The sequence below is a fragment of the Lissotriton vulgaris genome, chromosome 4_1, assembly GCF_964263255.1.
Source record: "Lissotriton vulgaris chromosome 4_1, aLisVul1.2, whole genome shotgun sequence".
NCBI classification, from domain to species: Eukaryota; Metazoa; Chordata; class Amphibia; order Caudata; family Salamandridae; genus Lissotriton; species Lissotriton vulgaris.
The window spans coordinates 1849150437-1849177789 of NC_141691.1; the positions used below are offsets into that span (position 1 = coordinate 1849150437).

Consider the following 27353-nt stretch of genomic DNA (forward strand, 5'->3'; position numbering starts at 1 on the left):
ACAGAGCCCCCACACACACAGAGCCCCCCCCCACACACAGATCCCCCCCACACACACACAGAGCCCCCCCACACACACACACAGAGCCCCCCCCACACACAGAGCCCCCCCACACACACACACAGAGCCCCCCCAACACACAGAGCCCCCCCCCCCAACACACAGAGCCCCCCCCCCCACACACACAGAGCCCCAAACACACACACAGAGCCCCAAACACACACACAGAGCCCCAAACACACACACAGAGCCCCAAACACACACACAGAGCCCCCCCCCACACACACACACAGAGCCCCCCCCCACACACACACAGAGCCCCACACACACACACACACACAGAGCCACACACACACAGAGCCCCCCCCACACACACACAGAGCCCCCCACACACAGAGCCCCACACACACAGAGCCCCACACACACAGAGCCCCACACACACACACAGAGCCACACACACACACACAGAGCCACACACACACACACACAGAGCCACACACACACACACACAGACCCCCCCACACACACACACAGAGCCACACACACACACACACAGACCCCCCCACACACACACACAGAGAGCCCCCCACACACACAGAGCCCCCCCCCACACACACACAGAGCCCCACACACACAGAGCCCCAAACACACACACAGAGCCCCACACACACACACAGCCCCAAACACACACACAGAGCCCCAAACACACACACAGAGCCCCAAACACACACACAGAGCCCCCCACACCCACACACAGAGCCCCCACACCCACACACAGAGCCACACACACACACAGAGCCCCACACACACACACACACAGAGCCCCCCACACACACACAGAACCCCCCACACACACAGAGCCCCCCACACACACACACAGCCCCCCACACACACAGAGCCCCACACACACAGAGCCCCACACACTCACAGAGCCCCACACACTCACAGAGCCCCACACACACACAGAGCCCCAAACACACACACAGAGCCCCCACACACAGAGCCCCCACACACAGAGCCCCCCCACACACAGAGCCCCCCCACACAGAGCCCCCCCACACACACAGAGCCCCCACACACAGAGAGCCCCCCCACACACAGAGCCCCCCCACACACAGATCCCCCCACACACACACACAGAGCCCCCCCACACACACACAGAGCACCCCCCCCCCACACACAGAGCACCCCCCCCCCCACACACAGAGCCCCCCCACACACACAGAGCCCCCCCACACACACAGAGCCCCCCCACACACACAGAGCCCCCCCCACACACACACACAGAGCCCCCCCCACACACACACACAGAGCCCCCCCCACACACAGAGCCCCCCCCACAGACACAGCCCCCCCACAGACACAGCCCCCCCACACACACACAGCCCCCCACACACACACAGAGCCCCCCCACACACACAAAGCCCCCCCACACACACAAAGCCCCCCCACACACACACAGAGCCCCCCACACAGAGCCCCACACACACACAGAGCCCCCCACACACACAGAGCCCCCCCCACACACAGAGCCCCCCCCACACACAGAGCCCCCCACACACACAGAGCCCCCCACACACACAGAGCCCCCCACACACAGAGCCCCCCACACACAGAGCCCCCCACACACAGAGCCCCCCACACACAGAGCCCCCCACACACAGAGCCCCCCACACACAGAGCCCCCCACACACAGAGCCCCCCACACACACAGAGGCCCCCACACACAGAGGCCCCCACACACAGAGGCCCCCACACACACAGAGGCCCCCACACACACAGAGGCCCCCACACACAGAGGCCCCCACACACAGAGGCCCCCACACACAGAGGCCCCCACACACAGAGGCCCCCACACTCAGAGGCCCCCCCCCACACACACACACAGAGCCCCACACACACACAGAGCCCCACACACAGAGCCCCACACACACACAGAGCCCCCCACACACAGAGAGCCCCACACACACAGAGCCCCACACACACACACAGAGCCCCACACACACAGAGCCCCCCCCCACACACACACAGAGCCACACACACAGAGCCACACACACACAGAGCCACACACACACACAGAGCCACACACACACACACACAGAGAGCCACACACACACACACAGAGCCACACACACACACACACACACAGAGCCACACACACACACACAGAGAGCCACACACACACACACACACACAGAGCCACACACACACACAGAGCCACACACAGAGCCACACTCACACACAGAGCCACACTCACACACAGAGCCACACTCACACACAGAGCCACACTCACACACAGAGCCACACTCACACACACACAGAGCCACACTCACACACACACAGAGCCACACTCACACACACAGAGCCACACACACACACACAGAGCCACACTCACACACACAGAGCCACACTCACACACAGAGCCACATACACACAGAGCCACATACACACAGAGCCACATACACACAGAGCCACATACACACACAGAGCCACATACACACACACACAGAGCCACATACACACACACACAGAGCCACATACACACACACACAGAGCCACATACACACACACAGAGCCACACACACACACAGAGCCACACACACACACAGAGCCACACACACACACAGAGCCACATACACACACACAGAGCCACACACACACACAGAGCCACATACACACACACACAGAGCCACATACACACACACACAGAGCCACATACACACACACACAGAGCCACATACACACACACAGAGCCACACACACACACAGAGCCACACACACACACAGAGCCACACACACACACAGAGCCACACACACACACACAGAGCCACACTCACACACACAGCCACACTCACACACACACAGAGCCACATACACACACACACAGTGCCACATACACACACACACAGAGCCACATACACACACACACAGAGCCACATACACACACACACACAGAGCCACACACACACACAGAGCCACACACACACACAGAGCCACACACACACACACACAGAGCCACACACACACACACACAGAGCCACACACACACACACACAGAGCCACACACACACAGCCACATACACACACAGAGCGCCACACACACACACAGAGCGCCACACACACACACAGAGCCACAGAGCTCCACACACAAACAGAGCCCCCCACATGCACAGAGCCCCCCACATGCACAGAGCCCCACACACGCACAGAGCCCCACACACGCACAGAGCCCCACACACGTACAGAGCCCCACACACGTACAGAGCCCCACACACGTACAGAGCCCCACACACGTACAGAGCCCCACACACGTACAGAGCCCCACACACGTACAGAGCCCCACACACGCACAGAGCCCCACACACGCACAGAGCCCCACACACGCACAGAGCCCCACACACGCACAGAGCCCCACACACACACAGAGCCCCACACACACACAGAGCCCCACACACACACAGAGCCCCACACAGAGCCCCACACACACACAGAGCCCCCCACACACACAGAGCCCCACACACACACAGAGCCCCACACACACACAGAGCCCCACCCACACAGAGCCCCACACACACAGAGCCCCACACACACAGAGCCCCACACACACAGAGCCCCACACACACAGAGCCCCACACACACAGAGCCCCACACACACAGAGCCCCACACACACAGAGCCCCACACACACAGAGCCCCACACACACAGAGCCCCACACACACAGAGCCCCACACACACAGAGCCCCACACACACAGAGCCCCACACACACAGAGCCCCACACACACACAGAGCCCCAAACACACACAGAGCCCCACACACACACACAGAGCCCCACACACACACAGAGCCCCCCACACACACAGAGCCCCCCCCCACACACAGAGCCCCCCACACACACACAGAGCCCCCCACACACACAGAGCCCCACACACACACAGAGCCCCACACACACACAGAGCCCCACACACACACAGAGCCCCACACACACACAGAGCCCCACACACACACACAGAGCCCCCCCCCCCCACACACACACACAGCCCCCACCTGACTAAGTGATTATCAAGCAGTACACTGCCCCTGGACAGAGCCACAGGACAACTGAACAAAGAGGCCACAAATCTGAGCATCCTTCTCAAAATCTTACCAGAGGTCAGATTTTTGAAAAAGGGCATTAAAATGAAATTAAAATAAATTTTTATTTTGAAGGTCAGTACCCTAATCAATCATACAAGATCTTAGCAACGGCTTTCCCACTAATAGTCAAGTCCCACATTTTAAGGTGCAGCGCCTACATGCACCCCATCACCCTGTAAACCAACCATGCCTCCCGTCATGCCACAATGTTTAATCTTAGAACGCACCTGTCTCTCGAGCCTCCATGAGCACTGTGGGTGACAACACAAAATGGCTGCCTGCTCCTTGGTGATGGGGGATAAGGGGAAACTCCTGCACTGGGGACACACATGAAACTTAACGACACAGCGCCCACCTGCCTAAGTGATTATCGCGCAGTACACTGCCCCCGGCCAGAGCCACAGGACAACTGAACAAACAGGCCACCGTGCAGCCCCAGATGCGTGCAGAGGTCACTGGGCTAAACCAACAAGTCATTGTTCAATGGAGTGACAGCTGTACCTTTATTGCAGGCGGAACCTCTTTATAAGACCCTAGGTTTCTAAGAGATCCTGTGGTCAATCAAGTTATTCCAGGACTTGCCGGTCCCTGCATTCTGTGTTGGTGGAATATGAAGTCAGATGCGGTTTCCATGCGGAGAAAGAGTTGCCCGAGCCACCCGACCCCGCCATGCCTCGCTCCTTTAACATCCAGACATCGATAGTGCAAGCGGATAGACGAGACTGCTGCAAGAATGAGACCCCTAGCACACTGCATCAATTCTTAACTATACCCTGGCCCTGCCCCACACCACTACAGTGCCGACGAGACCCAAGGGCAGAGGTCGTCTACACGCATGTTAGATCCGGGCTACACCGGGAGACCACTGAGCTGGAGAAGTGACCCCCCCTCAGCGCAAACCCCGGCCGGCAGCTAAAGACCCGCTGCTGCAGCAGGCGAGTTCCCGACTTTGCACGTGATGTTTGCACACAGCCTTTTATCTGTAATGGAATGGAATGGAAATAGATTTATTGAGCGCGATTGCTGCCCAGGGGCGTCCAAGCGCATGGCGTCCAAGCGTAAGCCCCGTCTTTTTCAGACTGGGGGGCGTGTTTTTGACTGTTTACGTTCTTTGTTGTTTTTAGGTCTTCGCTAGCTCGACTGCGCATGTGCGCAGTCTTTCGTAGGCGGAGCCCAAAATAAAAAACTTAAAAAATGTAAACCATCAAAAACACGCCCCCCAGTCTGAAAAGTACGGGGCTTAGATAGAAAGAAGAACATCACTAGGACCTCTTCTCCAATGGCTGGCCACCGTTTAGGAGGTCAGCCAATGGAGAAAAGGGGCGGGCTAAACCTCGCTAGAGGTTCTCCTCTATCTCATTAAATCTCGCCAGCGAGACTGCGCAAGCGCAGCCATCGCAGGCTGAGACCTAAAAAGAAGGTAGATGCACACTAACTCAGGCTTGATGTCCTGGAAAACAGACTAACGGACACACAGGATTCGCAGGCTGAATTGTGGACAAAGATACTGCATATGGAGAAAGAGTTGGAGGTCATAAAAGTAAAAACTAAGATTTAGAAGCACGTTCCTGCCGGAACAACCTTCGTATAATTGGCCTGCCGGAAACGACAGCAATATCAAAAATGGAGCCTTTCATTGACAATCTGTTGCGCGAACTGTTTGCCCCTGTGCTGTCTGCGGTCATGATAGTGGAGAGGGCACACCGGTCTCTGGGTCCTCTGCCCAAGCCAGGCGCGCCGCCACGTCCGATCAGTGCACGTCTTCTAAATTATGCGGACAGGGATAATATATTAAGGGAGGCCAGAGCCAAGAGTTCTATAAATCACAAGGGAAACGATTTGTCCTTCTTTACGAACTACACTCAGGCTGTACAGGCGGCCTGCAGAGAATTTGTGCCGAAAAAAAAGATTCTGCAGTCTGCCTCCAACCCATACGCCATGCTACCCTGCTAAATTGAGAATAACGCATGACAGTCAGTCACACTTCTTTACAGACTCTAAGTCAGCCTTGAAATTCTTGAAACACATCTGCCCCAATAGACCTCGCCAGGGTAGCTCAAAAAGCATGACAGCATCGCCGGATCCGGAGGATGTGGACCACTAATTGTTGTTGTTATTTTTGTATGGATCTAGTTGACAATATGGCTGTCTCTTAAGATATGTTTAGCGCAGGTTCAGTTAAGAGGCCGATATAGTACTATGGCGTTTCTGTAGAATATTATAATGTATAATTGAATGCCAGGTATCCCTGATGTAGTTCCCGTTCATGGGCTATGGTGCAATGGCGTGACCTACTGATGCAGCCTGGCCACCTCACTGCAAGGTGGGTGTTTGCCGCCATTCCTTCCCCCCCCCTAGCGGGTGTTCCCCTATTGTAAAGTTCTTCTCTGGAGGACTGTGTGAATGGTAGGGGGGTAGGGAGGAGGGGGGGAGTCAGTCTCTCCGTAATAGGGAGGTTGGAGTGGCAAGGGGGAGGATGGGTAGGGGGATTGGGTTTGCATTGCTTTTTGTTTTGATTAATGTGGTCTTGATGTCTACATTGGGAGATGAAGGTTATTATGGGTACAGATTGTGTGGTATTGCAGTAAAAGTCTTTTATAAGTCAAATTCATATTTTGTGTCAACTGAAGGATGCCGGAATCACTCATGGGTGAAAGTTATAGATTATTAACTTGGAATGTTAAAGGGCTGAACTATCCAAAGGAAATTCGTCAAGTGTTTGCTTATTTGTCCCGTCATGGTACGCACATTACTCTACTGCAGAAAACGCATTTAACCGAATACACGGAGCGTTGCATTGCACTTAAATGGGCCGGATATAAGCTTGCCTCCTCATACTCCTCGTATGCTAGAGGTGTACTCATCCTGGTTAGGCGAGGTACTCCATTTTCCACTACATACATACATAGATGAGGAGGGGAGCTGTGCAATGGTTCAGGGTAAACTCGGGAATTACATCGCAACCATAGTAAACATATATCGCCCTATTGCAGATGACCCAGAGTGCTTTTTGGACTCGGACTTAGATAAATCTAACCCACTGACAAACTGCACCCCTAGAGTGGCTCAAAGTGTCCATAATGCCATATTGGAATTTGGGTTGATTGCTGTCTGGAGAGTGTGCAATGGCTCTATTAGAGAGGGCACGCGTGCAATGCAAATGTACAATAGCTGGTCTAGGCTAGATTACTGGCTGCGGGGGGGAGGGAGATGCGGCTGACTGGGTCACAGCGGTCGCTAACCTACCACGCACAATGTCAGATCATAACCATGTAAAATTTGAGATCACTATATATCGCCCTTTTACATGGTGGCTGCACTCAGAGGCCTTATTAGATCCGTTATATGAAGCTACTGTTCGAAAGGCCATAGAATAATATTTCGAACTTAACAAGGCCTTGGTAGATAGCGCCTCCACTTTATGGGAGGCCTTCAAGGTGATAATTCGGGGAGTTTGCATTAGCACGGCTGCCAGCATACTGACGGACCTCAGAGCCCACCTTGCTAATAAAGAGACCACGCTTCAAAATCTAAAACATAGTTACACAGCTGCCCCATCGGCCGACACTCTATCTCCCATACATGATTTAATACTGGAATATGATGCTCTTGCCGAGTCGGAGATAAGGTATCTCTTGCGCAGGCATACGGCACATAGATATGGAGAAGGGGGGAGACCGGGTCGCAATCTGGCCAATAAAATCAGGAATCGTGCGGAACAACCTCACATTGATAAGATTACAGACTCTCATGGGGGAGAACAGTTTAATCCGCTCGACATAACAGAGCAATTCCGTGAATTCTATGCTAACCTTTACACTTCTAGGGGGGGGCTGAATCTCCTGAGATGGAGGGTTATCTTGAGGATGTGGCGTGTGCTTCGTTGTCGGATGTCAACAGGGAATACTTGAGTCAGCCAATAGATGTTGAGGATATTAAAGCTGCGATCAAAACCCTACCAAATGCGAAAGCACCTGGGCCTGATGGCCTCACCATTGAATTTTATAAAGCCTATGCTGACCTACTTACCTCTTACCTGCTGGAGGTATATGCCGAGGCGCCCGATTCTGATATTCTACCCCCCTCGCTTCGGCAAGCACCGATTATCACACTCCTTAAAAAGGATAAGCCTCCGGATCTGTGCGACTCGTACAGGCCACGATCACTGATTAATATAGAGGCGAAAATTCTCCCCAAAATACTGGTCATTAAATTACAGCCTCTGAAGCCATGCCCGGTTCTACCGGACCAGTCTAGTTTCATACTTGAGCGCTCAACATCGCACAACCTGCGGACCATCTTCTCAATGCACCATGTACTGGAACCAAGCCTGTCCGCGGCGGCGGTGATGTTAGACGCTGCTAAGGCCTTTGATTCGATCGAGTGGAAGTATATGTTTTTTGTCTTGCAGCGCATGGGGTTCCCATTAATCTTTTCAGAATGGATTATGCAATTATATGCGGATCGATCGGCCTGGGTGCTGGTGGGTTGACTGACGTCTGAACCCTTTACTATTGAGCGAGGCACTCGAAAGGGATGTCCTCTGTCCCCACTGCTTTTTGCCACCACGATAGAACCTCTGGCATGTGTGATATGGCAAAGGCATAGGGAAACAGCCTTGAACTTCAACTGCATCTTGCCCGATGCTGAGAAAACAGAGTCCCCCAGGAAGACGACAGTTCATGTTTGCCAATCGCAGGCAAAACTGCCTTCACAACTCCGCTGATAACTAAAACTCTTGTTGTCAAGAAGGTATGTAGTGAATCCCCCCCTCCCTAAGAAACTATAGGCTGCAAGTAGATCTACTTTCTATGCTCTTAGTATAGCACACAGAAGTCGGTGTAAGGGTGTTAGGTGTAGGCACATGGACGCCTAACTTGCCTACGGCCTCAAGTTCCAGACTGATCCAGTGACACCACAGCTGGCTGGGTTTTCATGCTGATGTTTTCCATACCAGGTTTTCCTACTCACTGTTCTTCCCGCCAACAGAAACACTGCCCAACCCAGGAGCTACTTAATGCAGGCAGCAGAGCAACCACATCAGTAGGCACTTGAACACCTAGCTTGCCACTTGCCTGTGGCCTCCAGTTCCTGCTTTTTCCAGACTGATCCAGTGACACCGCAGCTGCCCGGGTTTTCCTGACCAGGTTTTCCCACTCACTGTTCTTCCAGCCAACAGACGCTCCGCCCACCCCAGGACCTACTTAATGCAGGCCGCAATACTTAATGCTAGCCCATACTGTGTACCACCACCACCAACCCCATGGAACATCTCAACTTCAAGCTCCACACAGACAAGTCAACCATTAGAGGCACCTCGCATAACGACCCCCCAGGCCTGCACTCATGCTTCTGCAACACCATTGCAGACTTCATTGCACCCCTAGTCTTAGACCCAGAGGACTACATCTTCCTCGATGACCTAAATTTCCACATAGATGACTCCAACGAAAAAACCACTGCACAACTTCGACAGTAAGGGCAGGCTCGTATTGACACAGATTGTCCACGACCCTACACAAACCATTGGACACACATCGAACCCAATTTTCGCCTCCAGCAATTGCGTCAAATACAGCCATGTCACAGAAATCACATGCACAGCCACACTAAGATGACCAACACTCGCCCCCCATCCCCCACCCTGGATGTGGACAAAATCTCAGACCAGCTGAGCGAATGCCTTTGTCATATCCAACTCTGCTACCACCACCAACTACGAACAGGAAGTAAAAAACATTAACACCTAAATCACCAGTTGTGCAGACAGCATCGTCCCCATCAAGAGCAACATCCAGAGAAAATCCTCTAAAATGGCCAGCTGGATCACCCAAGAACTCAGAACAGCGAAATTGGACAGCAAACAGCTGGAGAGGAGATGGCACGCCAGTCAGGACAGCTCCGACAGGGCAGCATTCAAGACATCCCTCAACCTCTACCACCGCCTGCTGAGGGCAACATAGAAGTCTCAAAGAGAAAAAGGAGAACCCTAATCCCATACAAACAGCGGTTCCTGTGGTATGATACTACAATATATCATTCAGTATGTAACTTAATCACAATTTATAAAAACACAAGGGCTATCGGGGATGTCAAAAAAGGTAGCACCAACAATTTGAGAGACGCCATACCGAATTGAACCAACAATTAGTGCCTAGGATATTGTATAGACACTATAAATAATTTATTATTAATATTTTGGTCATTTTCCTTCCAAATTGTTGTTCTATGAGAAACCACTGTGCTTACACTTAATGTATTTTGATTGTATATTCATTTTCTTGGTTTCATATGTACACTTGGGACACTGCACTTTTTCATTTTTGTGTTCACATGAATGTGTGACAAGCTGAATATATTTGTGTAATTCTGCAGTTATGTTTTGAAATATATAAACAGTATTGAGAAGTCTCTCAAATTGTTGGTGCTACCTTTTTTGACATCCCCGATAGCCCTCGTGTTTTTATAAATTGTGATTAAGTTACATACTGGAGTGGGAATAGTAATTTTTACCCCTACGCTATCCAGCACTTTCCCTACTGATGCACTCTCTGGAGTTGGAATAGTTATTTTTACCACTACGCTATCCAACGCTTTTCCTACTGTTGCACTCTCTGGAGTAGGAATAGTAATTTTTATCCTTACGCTATCCAACGCTTTCCCTACTGTAGCACTCACTGGAGTGGGAATAGTTATTTTTACTACTACGCTATCCAACACTTTCCCTACTGTTGCATTCACTGGAGTGGGAATAGTAATTTTTACCCCTACGCTATCCAATGCTTTCCCTACTGATGCACTTTCTGGAGTTGGAATAGTAATTTTTACCCCTACACTATCCAACACTTTCCCTACTGTTGCACTCACTAGAGTGGGAATAGTTATTTTTACCCCTATGCTATCCAATGCTTTCCCTACTGTTGCGCTCTCTGGAGTGGGAATAGTAATTTTTACCCCTACGCTATCCAACGCTTTCCCTACTGTTCCACTCACTGGAGTGGGAATAGTAATTTTTACCCCTACGCTATCCAACGTTTTCCCTACTGTTGCGCTCACTGGAGTGGGAATAGTATTTTTTAACCTTACGCTATCCAACGGTTTCCCTACTGTTGCGCTCTCTGGAGTGGGAATAGTAAATTTAACCCTCTCGCTATCCTACGGAAAAAATATTGTATATGTTTTGTTAATAATATGTATATATATACATATATATGTTTTAAAATTATTTTTTTTTTAAGTTACAATAATTATTTGTTAATTTTAAGTTTATTTAAGTATTTTAAGTATGTTTAAATTAATAATATTTATTATATTACTTTTAAATTACTTTTAAGATATTTAAAAAATATGATATTTTGACTGTCTATATTTTTTCCTATCGATATTTTGGAGTCGATATTTTTGTACTTACCAGTTTGTAGATAGGAAGTCGATATTCTGGCATTCTATATTTTTACCTCGATATTTTGGCAAGTCGATATTTTGACTGTCGATATTCTGTCAGTGATCCTTAGTACTGACCCTGCTCCAATGTGAATAGCCCAGTCCGAACTACCAGGCAAGGTCCTCCCTGAACTGACACTCAAGCAACCCATGATCAGTTTCGCCCCAGTTAAGGCTAATCAGCCAAGGATAGCTTGGTTACCAGTAAGGGCTTTGCTCTGAACTATATAAACAAAAGTGATGGATGGAGTGCATGAATTAATATCAACCACTGGTAATTACTCTTGGCCTAGTGCAGCCTCAATGTAAATATCTGCTACAGGAGAGTATGACTCAATTTATTGAGCAGGAGAAGGTCTATGGTCAGGGAAGTCTATCTATTAAAAATCGATTTCCAGATGTTGCAAGTACACTATTTATAGACATTTACCCTACATGTATGCCTGCTTTACTTCAGGTAATGCACTTTTATGAAACCACTAGATATTCCAAAATTGCTAACTGCGTGGTATCAAAGACCTTCTAAGTCCTGATATTGGATATAGTCTACATGTATAGGGTTTATGTACATGTGCATTTTTATGCAGATATCAAGAAAACTAAATAAAACTTTGGTATCATTATCATAATTTACAGTGAGCAAAGTAGAGCGGTTAGTGGTCTTCAAACAAGGTTGGAAAAACTTATCCTTTAAATATCACCTTCCACGCCACATGAACGCTAATACAAGTAATTTCAATAAATCTTAAACATAGAAGCTAGTTATGCAATTCAAAAATAGATACAAAATTTCATATTGAGTTCTTTTTCACAAGCAGCAATTTCCTAGTGTTAGAGAACCTTACACAGCGTGACCACAAACACATCAATCAAAATGTTTTACTCCAAGTCAGTCTACCATGCACTTCACCCTTAAAGCCATGTAAAAGAAAAAATATATATTTCCTTTGGCTAAATAAGCATCTTCTGCGTTGCCTTACCATCCAAGCAGAATTTGTAAGCTATGATTTTGGCTAAGTCCAAAGTTAATGTTTTCATGTCGTGAAGGAGTCCTCTTACCTCTGGGTTGAAAGGACCATGACGATGACCTGCAGCGTCTGTGTCTTCAGAGTAGAAGGCATAAACATAAGGCCTGTAACAGAATATTTATAAGCTGTGAATTTCCTGCAAAGTTTTCAAATCAGCCACAGCAAAAGACATCCATTTGGTATTCTGAGCATGTAGCAAAGCAACGTTTTGCTGGAAATCAAAGTTAAGTGTGGTAGAGAGACTTGATGAATGCAGATGAACCAACTTTCAATTCAAAGTTAATTCTGCAGGCTTTTGTTCCACTATATCACATTTTCTAACCTTGATACTTTACATAAATGGATCCCAATCATCCACCACTAGACCTTTTTGTCCTTCATTATTTGACTCACTGAATTGAAATTTGTTTACCAATAAACCACTTTTGGAATTTTTGCTTCATTCTGGGCTTTAACTGCAAAAGCAAAACATGACCACATTAAACCAGCCCTAAACGCCCTCTATTGGCACACTGTATAGTCTAGGAAAGACCTTCAAGGGCGAGATCACAAGTCAACTTCAGGACTACATTGAAGAACACCACCTAATACACAATTGTCAGTGTACAGCCCAGGTCCCCAAAACAACCTCCTTCAATCACTTCAAGATTGCTACCCAATGTGCAGTATACAATAAAGCAGACCACAAGATTATCTGATGCTGCATCCATCCAAAGGTGGGTGCAGTCAAGAGGCAGGGCTTTGAAATGCATTTGGAGTCTAACGCTTAGATTGACTCCTCTATGTCAGTAATATGGAGTGCTACCTGGGGTTCCTAAAAGCTCTTCACCATCCCTGCCACTGGATACTTTTTTGATACCACTACAGGTGTATCTGATCTCACAACATTAACTTAATTTCCAAATAGATACCAATGACACTCAAATATATAGAAGTCTGTGCTATGGGTCACCAACAACTACACCAGCTGCCTCAGGTTCATTTAGTTTTAGTAAATTGAAAACTTCCCATGTGTAAATATAAATAACAGAAATACTGTTGATGGCTGATACGAACAATACTGTGATTCTATAACACTGGACCCAGATCATGCGAACAACGCTTATGCTAAATAAATGCAGTGGTTAGAAATGCTAACTTGCTGATCAATATGCTTGGAAAGGTCCTCCCCTTCATGCAATATCGACACTGGGTGAACCCAACAAAAGCAACGGTGCGGTCCTTCTTAGACCACAGAAACATTGTATATGGAAACACCACAATGACACTGGCTACTACTAGAGCTGGCAACTCAGCTCATGGTAATATTCATGTTTAAGTGAACAAAATGTGATGTAGAAATCACTGCAAGGCGCGCATTTTTACATGAAACTGTGCGGTTTCTTCCAAGGCTTCAAATCAAACTGCCAAAACAAACTTATTTGGATGTTTCATATTGAATTTATTTCATTCCAATCGAAAATCAATTTTTCAGTTAATTATATGTTGTATTCCACATAAATCCTCGCATTACTTGATGCTTGCCCAATGCATTTCGGGTTAACGAGTGGTAACCCTTCGTCAGGGGCCTATAAATGAAAAACATACAAGACCATCACTTTCAGGAAAACAGAGCCATAGGGTCATCATGACCAAACAAATATGAATAACATAACATAGCAAAAAGTGCCTATATCTCATTGCAACATCATTGCGCATAAACACTGCTTACATCAAAACGCTCAACATAACATAACGTACTTCATCGGGCACTGGTAGCAAAGAAAAGGCAATAGTGTCATGAATAGAATTAATGAATGGAGTGCTGGGAGCACGGTGTATCAAACGGATACATCAACGGAGGAAAAAATGCGAGCTTGGTAGAGAGGCTGGCTGTGAGCAGAAAGAGGAGGCTTACCGCAACGAACGCGAGTAGTCGTCTCAATGTTCCAAACGCGGAACCGGTCCGATAAGGATAGGACCAATGGGAAGGGGTTTTATAGAAATATGGGAAGGTCACGTGATCTGGTTACGGAGAAGTCCGACGGGGAACAAAAATAAACTAATGCGAATGGTGATGAGAAAATATATATCTTGTGGTGCACCACAGAGGACGATTTTAAAAAACGAAGAAGAATTGAATTCATTAACTAGCGGCGAACCGCAATATAAAGCGCGCGAAAATGCCTCGCGATTTCCAAAGAGGTGATAGGTCGATGAGGGTCATGTGATGTGACTGAAATAAAGTAAACAAAGATAGGTGCGGAAATGCAGTGGGTAATAAACGCGCGTATCACAAAACATAGCAAATGGTGCCTGAAAAGCGTAACACATGTCAAGTGAGAGATAACAGAAAATAGCATGGTATATACATATCAGCCTTAATGTAAAAATGAAAAATATACCAAAATGCATACAACAGTATTCCCTTGCAAAGTGGAAGTACTTTAGCAAATCATGAACGTAGATTACATGATACAAACGTGAGAATAACCAATTCTCAATGTTCAGGTGTTATCCATAGAGGAGTGTGAGATCACTCGTCAAACCGATAGGAGTATGTACAGTTACAGGAAACATGCAAATTCGATTCGGTCATTGATCCCTGCTGGTTGGAGGGAATTCAGTTTCTTAATCCAGTAAAATTCTGCTTGGAGTCGTTGTTTCGTTGGATCCATGTCTGAACGTTGCGGGAGTACCTCTAGTATGGTAAATTTTAGTTGGGTGATTTGATGGTTATTTTCCAGCCAATGTGTTGCTACTGCTGATTTCATGTTTTTAGTACGGATATTGCTTTTGTGCTCTGATATTCTTGTCTTAATCTTCCTTTCCGTCTGACCAACATAAATTTTGCCACATGGGCATTTGATGGCATAAATCACATTTTTTGTATCGCAGGTCCCAGTATATCGTAAATCAATTTTGTAACCTCTAGTTGGGTGCATGAAAGTATTACCAGGTATTATATTGTTGCAGTGTATGCAATTCAGGCATTTGAGCATACCTTTTGATGACGTTTTCAATGTTTTCCTAGCACTCAGTGTCTCTTTGAGGTTTCTAGATCTTTTGAAAGCGAATGTTAGCTGTTCGCTGTAGAGGTTGGTTAGGTCAGGTTCCATTCTGATCAAGTTCCAATGGTGGTTGATTATTCTCTTGATTTGAGTTGATGTCGTAGAGTATTTTAACACACATACTGTTTTGTTTACTTTTGATGGAGGGGACGGTGTTAACAATTGATCTCTCGTGAGGTTCGTTACTTTTTTGATGGATTCCTCCAGGACATCTTTTGGATATCCACGTTTCTGGTATTGCTGAAATTGATCATGCAGGGTTTCTTCCAATCTATGTGGGTCCGAGGTGATCCTTTTAAGGCGTATGAATTGGGACGTGGGTAAATGCTTTTTAAGAGTTTCTGGATGGAAGCTCTGGTACAGCAAGCTGGAATTCCGATCAGTGGGTTTTTTGTACACTTGAGTGTGCAGTTTTTGATTGGTGATGGTTATCTGAACATCCAGGAAAGAGATGGTTTCTTTGTGAACAGAATGTGTAAATTTAATCCTTGGGTTCAGTTGATTAATTTCCGTGATGTTAGTCAAGAGTTGTTCTTTGTCACCTTTCCAAATTAAAAACAGATCGTCTATGTATCTTTTGAATACCACTAGGTGATCAGTCCAGTTTGTGTTGTTCAATATGTTCTCATGTTCGAATTTAGACATGTACAGATTGGCATACGAGGGAGCCCCCCCGAAGCCCATTGAGGTTCCATTACATTGGTTATAGAACTTGTCATCCCATTCAAAGTAGCTGTGGTAAAGAGCGAAGTGCATGAGTTCAGTGAGAAAGATTTTATTGGCTTCGCATTGATCATCCCTCAACAGATTCCATTCAAACGCTTCCAGTCCTTCATCGTGAGGTATAGAAGTGTACAGTGACACCACGTCGATTGTGCTGAGCCAATATTCAGTGTTAGGTTCCAACTCAATGGTTCTGAGTAAGTTGAGAAAAGACGTGGTATCCTTGATGTAGGTTTGCCCTCGTTGTACGATCGGTTGCAGAAAGCAATCCAAGTATTTGCCAATACTATCGGATATAGACCCACACGCAGACACGATAGGTCTAAAAGGTGGCTTTCTCAAGTCTTTGTGTATTTTTGGTAACATATAAAGTTTTGGCCTCCTTGGGTATTTGGTTACCAAAAATTTGTGTGTTCTTTCATCAATCCATTTTTGTTCTAGAGCATGATCCAGGATTACTGTGAGGATTTTCTGGTATTCATCGGTAGGATCTTTATCCAAAGGAATGTAAGTATTCACGTCATTTACATGTGTGTTGACACTAGATTTATAGAAGCTGGTGTCCATGACGATCAAGGCTCCCCCTTTGTCAGCTTTTTGGAAAGTAATTTCAGTATCCTTAGACAACTGTATGATGGTACTCAGTTCATTTTTAGACAAGTTGTTCTTAGTGATTTTGTTGTAATTGATTTTTTGAATGTCAGTCAAAATCATTCTTTCCACAGTTTCAATCGTTTTATGAGAATATGGTGCGCAAAATGTGCTCTTGGGTTTGAAGACTGTGACATCAGTGGATTTGGAAGTTGGCGCATCTTTAAAGAAATATTTCAGTTTCAGGTTTCTGAAGAACTTAAAGAGTGCTATCTCAGTTTCCGCCAAGTTGGTTTTATATGTAGGCACAAAAGTGATTCCTTTGTTCAAAACCGCCATCTGGGCTGGTGTCAAAGGTTTAGATGAAATATTGATGACTAAGTCGGTTTTATTGACTTCTGACTCCTGGTTCGTTTGGCTATTTCTTCTGGAGTTTCTTCTACCCCTCCTGATGCGATTGTAGGTGGTGCGTTGGCGGCCGGGCTGATATCTAAAAAAGGCTGTTTGTTGGTGGATGTGCTTGGTTGTTGAGTTTTCTCAAGGGATTGTCTTGTCTGTTGGATTTTCTCAATAGGTTGTCTTGTCTGTGAAATATCAGATTCAGATACTAAACTTTCTTGTGATGAGTTCGTCGAGGGTTTGGTTTTTGGTTGCTGCCATTTCTTTTGATTATAAATTTCTGCCCAGGTATATACTTCGTCATATTTATAATCAATTGTGTCTCTTTTGTATTTCCTTACTTTCCGATCATTTACTTCCTTCGCATATTTGTCTAGTCTTTTGTTCACGTCCTCAAGCATTGTTTGTAAATCTGGAAGTTTTTCAAGCTCCTTCTTCATGTTATTAAGATCAACTTCAATTTCTGATAAGACTTTGGAAAGTTCTTGTATGATTAATAGGATTAAGTCCAACGAGCATTTGTTCAGGATTTGGTACCATTTTTCCACAAAATTTTTACTGTTCTTACACAACATCGGTTTTAGAGCGATTCTCAACCCTCTGGGGATTCTCCTATTCTTATGATAATGTATCAGTGTGGTTGCATGTAGTCTTTGGTTGATTTCTTTTTTGCTTAGAAATTCAAATTGCCGGATAAGTTGCGCTGTAGTAGAGATGTTTGGACTGAAAGTTCTGGTCTCTTGTATGAGTCCATATATTTCTGTTGCCGCTTCAGAAGAAAAGGCTAGTGACTCCGCTTGATTGGTAGTTAACTGGGCAATTTCTTCAAACTGCATTTTCCAAAATGTTTTAGGTGCGCTGGGAGATGAGGTAGGCGATAGTTTATCAAAAGAGGTTATAGTATCTCCGTGCACTCACAAAAATTTTTGATTTAGTTGGTTAAAGCGCGTTTCCTTGTCGCACTCTGCCAAGAAGTGCCTTAAATGAAGTGAACAAAATGTGATGTAGAAATGTGATGTATATTCATGTTTAAAGAATACTAGGGTTTGGGCCTAACATATCTTCAGTAGCTTGCACTTCATTATATAAAAGAAAGAACCTGAAACCTATCACCTCCAGATCAATCAGCCAATTGAAAATACAACGGAAATCAAAATGAAGGCAAACCATTAAAGTGCTCGAAGTACAACTCTGGTAAACCCTGAACCCTGATCTCACAGTACTGCCCACCGTGGGTGTCAATTAGAATGAAAACATATCCTTTTTCAAGGAAGTGTTCTAAACAGATCCATTACGCCACAGCACCACCTTCCTTCAGCTGAAAGTCTGGGCTCCTGTGCTTCTTTCCCCTAGAGGTCAACAACTCCAACCCCTGTTTGGAGGATTCCAACCATTTATAATCATACATCTGAGCCGCTAACTGACTTTATCATTGCAAAGTGTCCATAAGAAAAAGCACGCACAGGTTTAACAAATTCTCAAAAATGAAATACCACTTTAAAGTACAGAGTATCCCTGTTTTGAATGCAGAGTTTGCTGGTGCTTCAGTAAAACCACAATCCTAGGCATTAGAGTTTTCCAGAGTGGTTGCGATGTCAGAGCCTTCAAAAGTAATATTCACTTAAGTTAGCAGGGTGGCTGAATAGAGGTGTCTCGTAAGGATGTTGGTCGGTGGCATGTCTAACATTGAGGAACTAGATGTACTTCTGATTTAATCATGATTTGACTAAAATATACTGGTCATGCACAACTTCTTGGAGTGAGTTTAGGATTAGGTTTCAGAACATGAAGTTGCATAGTTTTAACACCATCCTATTCTGTGTGTTGTACGCAGTTAAGAAAGGTTCTCCTAATGTTCTGCCAACAAGCACCCAGGGGCTGAGGTAGATGTTAAAGGATACGGGACATAACATACAACTGAAGTGTACCAGAGGATAAGTGGACAGGGAACTCTTACACAGGATGGTAAGCAATTATCTGTGATTGAAAGAAAATGAAGAGTTAGGTCATTTTCATGCAAACATTAAGACGCACATATATCAGATGTACAAGTTGCGATGCTTTTGATACAACCTTTTCTCATTGACCATCAGTGTCAAATCTGTACCAGTGTGTACTCCTCTGAAAACCTGTTTTCCACTGTTCGACTACATCTGAGAGGCAAGATTAACAGCAATTTTCTAGACTTGTCAGACAATGCATTCCTAAGTACAACTGGTGCAAATATTTAGAAAACTATGTACAGTTGTATGGATAGCAGCCCAGTGACAGGAGGAGGATCAGTGAGGCAAGAAGGTTTTAATGCAATTTACAACTTGAATCTATGAGTGCTGGGCACTTTGGGGATATGTTCAGTTGAGCATACTAGCGAGGTCCATCTCCAACAATAAACCAAAAGGTGTATAAGTCACCTGTTAGAACCGTCTTCATTCTCAAAGTCGTGGATGGAAAAAAAACAGGTTAGCTAAGCAGGTAAATCGAGAATACACCTCAATAGGGACAGGTCCAGCTCTTGCTACTTAGGCTAAAGTACTGAATACTATAATCAGCCAAAGGGGTAAGATTCAGCAAGATGAATCAAAAATGTTTAATTGAAGGGTTACATCAGGAGGAGGTGAAATTAGGAATTCCACATGTGGGGCAAACTGGATAAATATAGTGGGACATGTTCAAGGGAAAGAAATTTTGCAACAGCCATGGCCGACACTCCTGATCATGTTAAAGTTATGCTATTTTTAAACCATAGGGATAACTCTAAAAGTGCTGAATGTTGTACAAGATGGGCTGAGGAAAGCCTGATACAAGTAGTGCTTGAACAACGGAAGCCCAGGTTCCTTTAGGGGTTTAAAGCTCACAAACGTTTTCAAAAACAAATTCCACAGATGTCAGTATAAAGCTACAATATTTCTATTAAGCCTGTAAATTTTAACAGTCACTAGATTTATCACTGACACACCCACACTCATCCAAACATGTGGCTTGATGACGACAAGGATATTGTGCAAAGATTGTTTAGATGCCCACCCCTCTTCATGTAGGCCTGACTCCCTAAAGCCATCTGCTATACCAAGCCAGAATGCACATACCCCCAGGCCTTGTGTTTAACAGGGACCATTTCATAACTCTACATGTTCAGTTAACTGCTAAGAATGTATTCCTCTACCTAGTACAACTACACCGGGTACTGCCTATGTGAGAACGTGCACACAGAACTGCCCTGGAAATAACAATCAAAATCAACTTGCTCACTTACTGGAGCACCACTTAGCTCCGCCTTCTGTAAAAGAATTCTTCAGACTCCAGATAAGTACAAAACAATACTGCTTACATCATTTTGGTATGAATCACTGTGGGCAGCATGTGCCCATTAAAGAGAGATAACAGTTAAAGACATGGTGCATCACTCACACATCATGGTCGCATCCCAGACACTCCATCCAAGGGCTTTGAGTCGTGAAGGCGTCTAAGAGAAGCATCATGATATCAACTGTTACCCGTCTTTGGAACTCTCTTATCCATTTTCTCTGAACTCATCTCATCTTAAGTGAAGTTCAAGAAGGATCTTAAAATTCATATTTTCCAACAATACTCAATTTTTCCAACTGATTGTGGTCCCTTTGTTCTCTGCGTTTGCTTTTTGTTTCTATTCTACCATGCTCCACAGTAATTTTTGTTATAAACTATACACTCTTCTTGCTTCTCCTTCATCATCCTTCCTGAATATACTCTTTCTTCTTACTTTTTCTTCTCCTATAATATCCCACTCACTTGAATCTATTCATAATTGTATCTATATTTGGTCTTCTTTCTCTTCAAGACTCGTCTTCAACAACACTACATATTGCATTGTCTTTCTCAAATTTTCTATTTAATGTAGTCATTTGGTACATCCATTTAGACTGCATCCTTGTATATATATTCTCTAGTTCTATCACACACACTCGTAACTATATTCTACGGCAAAACTCTCTCTCAGGTCATGTTAACACTTTGTAAAATTACAAACATACATTTTAAAAAGTACACACACTCACACACACACACACACAGGCACGCATAAACACACAGCTTAAGTTAAATACTACTTAGACTATACAATCAGTGATGTCAATGGACGGCTCGGAAAAGTATGAGATAACAGACAAGAACCAAGTGTCTCAAGGCCCATAGCATTGATTCAACCTCCCTGAAAGCAACAGCATGACTTGAATCCACTGGTGCAGATAACAAATGGATCACGAAGGCCCGAGCTTTGGTGCATGCATCTGCAGACGTAGAGGGGTGGGCACCCAGGCTGAGTGTTTGGTTTTCTGCCCACTGGCTGGGATCCAGCAGTAGGAGAAGGGCACCTTCCCCCGCCTCTATTGATGACACCTCCAGCGACAAGAGAGTAATACATTGGCCTAAATGTTAGTGCAGGGGTGTTAGTGCTACACAGTAGCGCACAAGGTTCTTTCACATAAACAGGCAACACAGCTCTGATGGCATTAGTCATTTTCGAGAATGTTTCCCTGCGGGGTAATGGAGAGTTGTTTTAACCTTCCCAAAGGAACATTCAAGGGAACGGCTGCCAGGTACACATCGGATGAAGAACAGTCAGGACATTGTATCAAAAGGAGGCTGAGCTCATCAGGCATATTAACATCCGCAGGACTTTCCATTCATTCTCCAGCCATTTTCCTCATAATTTAATGCATGCATGCATACAGAAAAAAAGTTACCTTTCATTTTCTGGCAAGTGCAGCCACTTCAGCATCGCGAGTACTCGTCGCTCTTGAGGGATGACCCTGAAGTACAAGGAAGAGACATTGAACATGAATGAATAGGTCATTTTCACATGCTACGAAGCTGTACTCTAGGCTACAAAGGCTATCCTTGTTGCATACGAATGAAACCTTTTCCGTTCCGAAATATACAGCTAGGGCAGGTCACCTGGCACTCCAAAGAGCTTCAGAGTTTGAACCCTCAGTGACTTTTGCAAATTAAAAGCGTTCCACAGTTATGAAGCAAAAAGATAGTCTTACAGTGCCTCTTGATGTAAAGTCAGAGCTACAATATTGTATGCATTCATCATGTAATGAGGCCCCAGCTCATTCTACTATGAAACCATTTCCTGTTCATTTGTACACATTTATTGTCCCGAGTTCTCCTTGTAAAAGTGTCTGCATCCCTCTCTATCATCAGATGTTAGCCAAACAGTGTTTGGCACCTCTAGGGGTGGTTTCATGCTTTAAAAATGTCCCTAATATTTTCCCAAGCCATCAAATTGGCTAATAATGCCTGTCAACCTATTCCAAATGTCTCTAACCAAAACAAGACCAATTATTCCTGACAGCGTCTGAGGATTTTCTCCGATATAACTACAATGCACTAGTGTTTACTTTCCAAGAAACCACAGGCGAATCCTTCTTCCCACCTCCGGCCAAATGGAAACGACTAAGACCCTGAATGTCCCCACTCCCATGTAAGTAGAGCAAGGAGGTTGATCTAATGACTCTGGTTTTCTTGTTCCTCTAAGTGAAACCCACAAGCAAGACATCGACTGGAAGGCCCAAGCTATCCAGCAGGTCTCCTCTAATCTTGAACTTAGCAAAAGGGGTATACTGTTCTGTTTTGACTATGGCAGCCTCTCAGTGGAGTGTGTATGCAGTCACTGGGAGCATGCGCTCATTTGGGCAAGTGCCTTCACCCGCCCCGAAGATGTCATGCTTCATTATTGGGCTTGCTCCTTGTTGGGCTGGTGGTGCAATGCCCCATCGGCCCCACAAGATGCTCTTAGACTGAGATCTCTTAATCGCCAGTGGGTAACTGGCGGTGTGAATGTATGAGTGTCCTAAAATGGATTATAGGCCTAATAGGGTCCCAAATCTATGTCTGGGTTAAAAACAAAGTGAGATATTCTTGGACATAAACTCTTAAGTGTCAAGGCATCTTATATGCAGTGCTTAATTTGAGCCAGTGCTTTCCGGTACTCAGCACCTGCGCTTAATATCCAGCACCGTTACTTTGAACAGCTGCTCATTCAAAGATGAGGGGGAAAACAGTTTTTTATTAATTCAATACATGTTTAAAACAACAATACCAGTTTGGGGGCCTTGAACAGTCTGAATTCTCACACTTGTAGCAGTGTGATGGTCAGTAGTTGTGCAAGTTCTGTTATTGGCAGCGCTGGCAGGGGAAATGTGTGGTGCAAACTGCAGTGGCCTCATCACGAAGGTCCCAGCACTTATTTGTTTACAAATTAAGCACTGCTTATGTGGTATGAGAATATGTAGGTGTTCCTGGATCTCATTTCACGGTTGACATGTTTCACGCCTCTATATTGTAAGGAGAATGATCATGTGGCATTTTCGCCAGGACCGAAATATACCTAATCTTCTAAAGGAGAGTGGGACCTATGAGAGTGTCTGGGTTTCCTTACCCAAATGGATAGCGTGATGATCCACCTCTAGATAAATGTATCTATAGGCACTCACGTCATTGTCGCCTCCATCGTCCTTAGTGCACCGTGTGTTTGTGGGGCACCGGGTGCTAAATCATTCGTAGACAAACTGAATAGACCATTTGTCTCCGCAGCATATATTCCTGATTGAGGAGAGACACGTCCTTGGCCTCGGAGGGGACCTTACCATAGTATTGCAGGGTCACTTATTTCAAACAAAGCACACATGAAATGACACGAGTCCCTATAGATCTATTTATCTAGAGGTGGATCTTCACACTATCCATTTGGGTGAGGAAACCCAGACACTGTCCTTGGTCCTGCTCTCCTTTAGAAGATTAGGTATATCTTGGTCCTGAAGAAATGCCACGTGATCATTCTCCTGATATTATAAAGGCTTAAACCATGTTGACCATGAACTGAGATCCAGAAACACCAACTAGACCTCATACCACATAAGATACCTTGACACATAAGATATTAGGGCCATAGGGCGAAGAATCTATCACTTTGTTTTTACCCTCAACGTAGACTCTGAACCCTATTAAACAGATAGCCCCATCAGGTCTAGAAGTCGATTTTAGCCCACATTTGTTCTCAATCTTCTCACTCAAGGACAGGAGACTCACACCCCCAGTTACCCATTGGCGATTAAAAGATCTGACAAAGAGACTCTTGTGGTCCACAGAGCATTGCAGCGAAAGCTCAGCAAGGAGCAAGCCCAAGGATAAAGCATTTACAACAAGGGGTGGTGAGGGACAGAGTCTCTGAATTAAGCAGAAAGCTCTCACCCAGTCAAGAGATCAGGGCTAGATCCAACACCGTTTTTTAGCTCACTGCACCATCCCAGTTTCAGAACCTGGCTGTATGCAAATTAGTCTGTTCCTGTCCCAGTGCATGATGGGAACAGGGCAAACCAAACTACAAAAGCCAATTCTTACACTGGGAAGGAAACAAGCTCCCGGGGACCGGTTTCTGGCATTACAGCCGTCTTCGGCCCGGTTTGCTTGAATCCTGATGGTGCAATGAGCAAGGGTCTCACATCTGAGAATACCCTTCCACGCTTAGGGTGGACAAAAATATTTACAACAAGGGGTGGTGAGGGACAGAGTCTCTGAATTAAGCAGAAAGCTCTCACCCAGTCAAGAGATCAGGGCTAGATCCAACACCGTTTTTTAGCTCACTGCACCATCCCAGTTTCAGAACCTGGCTGTATGCAAATTAGTCTGTTCCTGTCCCAGTGCATGATGGGAACAGGGCAAACCAAACTACAAAAGCCAATTCTTACACTGGGAAGGAAACAAGCTCCCGGGGACCGGTTTCTGGCATTACAGCCGTCTTCGGCCCGGTTTGCTTGAATCCTGATGGTGCAATGAGCAAGGGTCTCACATCTGAGAATACCCTTCCACGCTTAGGGTGGACAAAAATATTTACAACAAGGGGTGGTGAGGGACAGAGTCTCTGAATTAAGCAGAAAGCTCTCACCCAGTCAAGAGATCAGGGCTAGATCCAACACCGTTTTTTAGCTCACTGCACCATCCCAGTTTCAGAACCTGGCTGTATGCAAATTAGTCTGTTCCTGTCCCAGTGCATGATGGGAACAGGGCAAACCAAACTACAAAAGCCAATTCTTACACTGGGAAGGAAACAAGCTCCCGGGGACCGGTTTCTGGCATTACAGCCGTCTTCGGCCCGGTTTGCTTGAATCCTGATGGTGCAATGAGCAAGGGTCTCACATCTGAGAATACCCTTCCACGCTTAGGGTGGACAAAAATATTTACAACAAGGGGTGGTGAGGGACAGAGTCTCTGAATTAAGCAGAAAGCTCTCACCCAGTCAAGAGATCAGGGCTAGATCCAACACCGTTTTTTAGCTCACTGCACCATCCCAGTTTCAGAACCTGGCTGTATGCAAATTAGTCTGTTCCTGTCCCAGTGCATGATGGGAACAGGGCAAACCAAACTACAAAAGCCAATTCTTACACTGGGAAGGAAACAAGCTCCCGGGGACCGGTTTCTGGCATTACAGCCGTCTTCGGCCCGGTTTGCTTGAATCCTGATGGTGCAATGAGCAAGGGTCTCACATCTGAGAATACCCTTCCACGCTTAGGGTGGACAAAAATATTTACAACAAGGGGTGGTGAGGGACAGAGTCTCTGAATTAAGCAGAAAGCTCTCACCCAGTCAAGAGATCAGGGCTAGATCCAACACCGTTTTTTAGCTCACTGCACCATCCCAGTTTCAGAACCTGGCTGTATGCAAATTAGTCTGTTCCTGTCCCAGTGCATGATGGGAACAGGGCAAACCAAACTACAAAAGCCAATTCTTACACTGGGAAGGAAACAAGCTCCCGGGGACCGGTTTCTGGCATTACAGCCGTCTTCGGCCCGGTTTGCTTGAATCCTGATGGTGCAATGAGCAAGGGTCTCACATCTGAGAATACCCTTCCACGCTTAGGGTGGACAAAAATATTTACAACAAGGGGTGGTGAGGGACAGAGTCTCTGAATTAAGCAGAAAGCTCTCACCCAGTCAAGAGATCAGGGCTAGATCCAACACCGTTTTTTAGCTCACTGCACCATCCCAGTTTCAGAACCTGGCTGTATGCAAATTAGTCTGTTCCTGTCCCAGTGCATGATGGGAACAGGGCAAACCAAACTACAAAAGCCAATTCTTACACTGGGAAGGAAACAAGCTCCCGGGGACCGGTTTCTGGCATTACAGCCGTCTTCGGCCCGGTTTGCTTGAATCCTGATGGTGCAATGAGCAAGGGTCTCACATCTGAGAATACCCTTCCACGCTTAGGGTGGACAAAAATATTTACAACAAGGGGTGGTGAGGGACAGAGTCTCTGAATTAAGCAGAAAGCTCTCACCCAGTCAAGAGATCAGGGCTAGATCCAACACCGTTTTTTAGCTCACTGCACCATCCCAGTTTCAGAACCTGGCTGTATGCAAATTAGTCTGTTCCTGTCCCAGTGCATGATGGGAACAGGGCAAACCAAACTACAAAAGCCAATTCTTACACTGGGAAGGAAACAAGCTCCCGGGGACCGGTTTCTGGCATTACAGCCGTCTTCGGCCCGGTTTGCTTGAATCCTGATGGTGCAATGAGCAAGGGTCTCACATCTGAGAATACCCTTCCACGCTTAGGGTGGACAAAAATATTTACAACAAGGGGTGGTGAGGGACAGAGTCTCTGAATTAAGCAGAAAGCTCTCACCCAGTCAAGAGATCAGGGCTAGATCCAACACCGTTTTTTAGCTCACTGCACCATCCCAGTTTCAGAACCTGGCTGTATGCAAATTAGTCTGTTCCTGTCCCAGTGCATGATGGGAACAGGGCAAACCAAACTACAAAAGCCAATTCTTACACTGGGAAGGAAACAAGCTCCCGGGGACCGGTTTCTGGCATTACAGCCGTCTTCGGCCCGGTTTGCTTGAATCCTGATGGTGCAATGAGCAAGGGTCTCACATCTGAGAATACCCTTCCACGCTTAGGGTGGACAAAAATATTTACAACAAGGGGTGGTGAGGGACAGAGTC

The 27353-nt window shown here is 45.9% G+C and overlaps 1 protein-coding gene across 10 annotated transcripts in view; it reads right to left on the reverse strand.

The window, feature by feature from the left end:
• The window catches only part of ENPP2 (ectonucleotide pyrophosphatase/phosphodiesterase 2), a 947534-nt gene that overhangs the window by 197203 nt on the left and 722978 nt on the right, over positions 1–27353 (reverse strand). For all 10 annotated transcript variants that reach the window (XM_086966157.1, XM_086966156.1, XM_086966152.1 and 7 more), the window contains exons 10-11: positions 22091–22156; positions 12638–12710 (exon numbers count right to left, since the gene is read on the reverse strand). In XM_086966157.1, coding sequence (XP_086822283.1) covers positions 12638–12710; positions 22091–22156 — 139 coding nt within the window. The remainder of the gene's footprint in view (positions 1–12637; positions 12711–22090; positions 22157–27353) is intronic.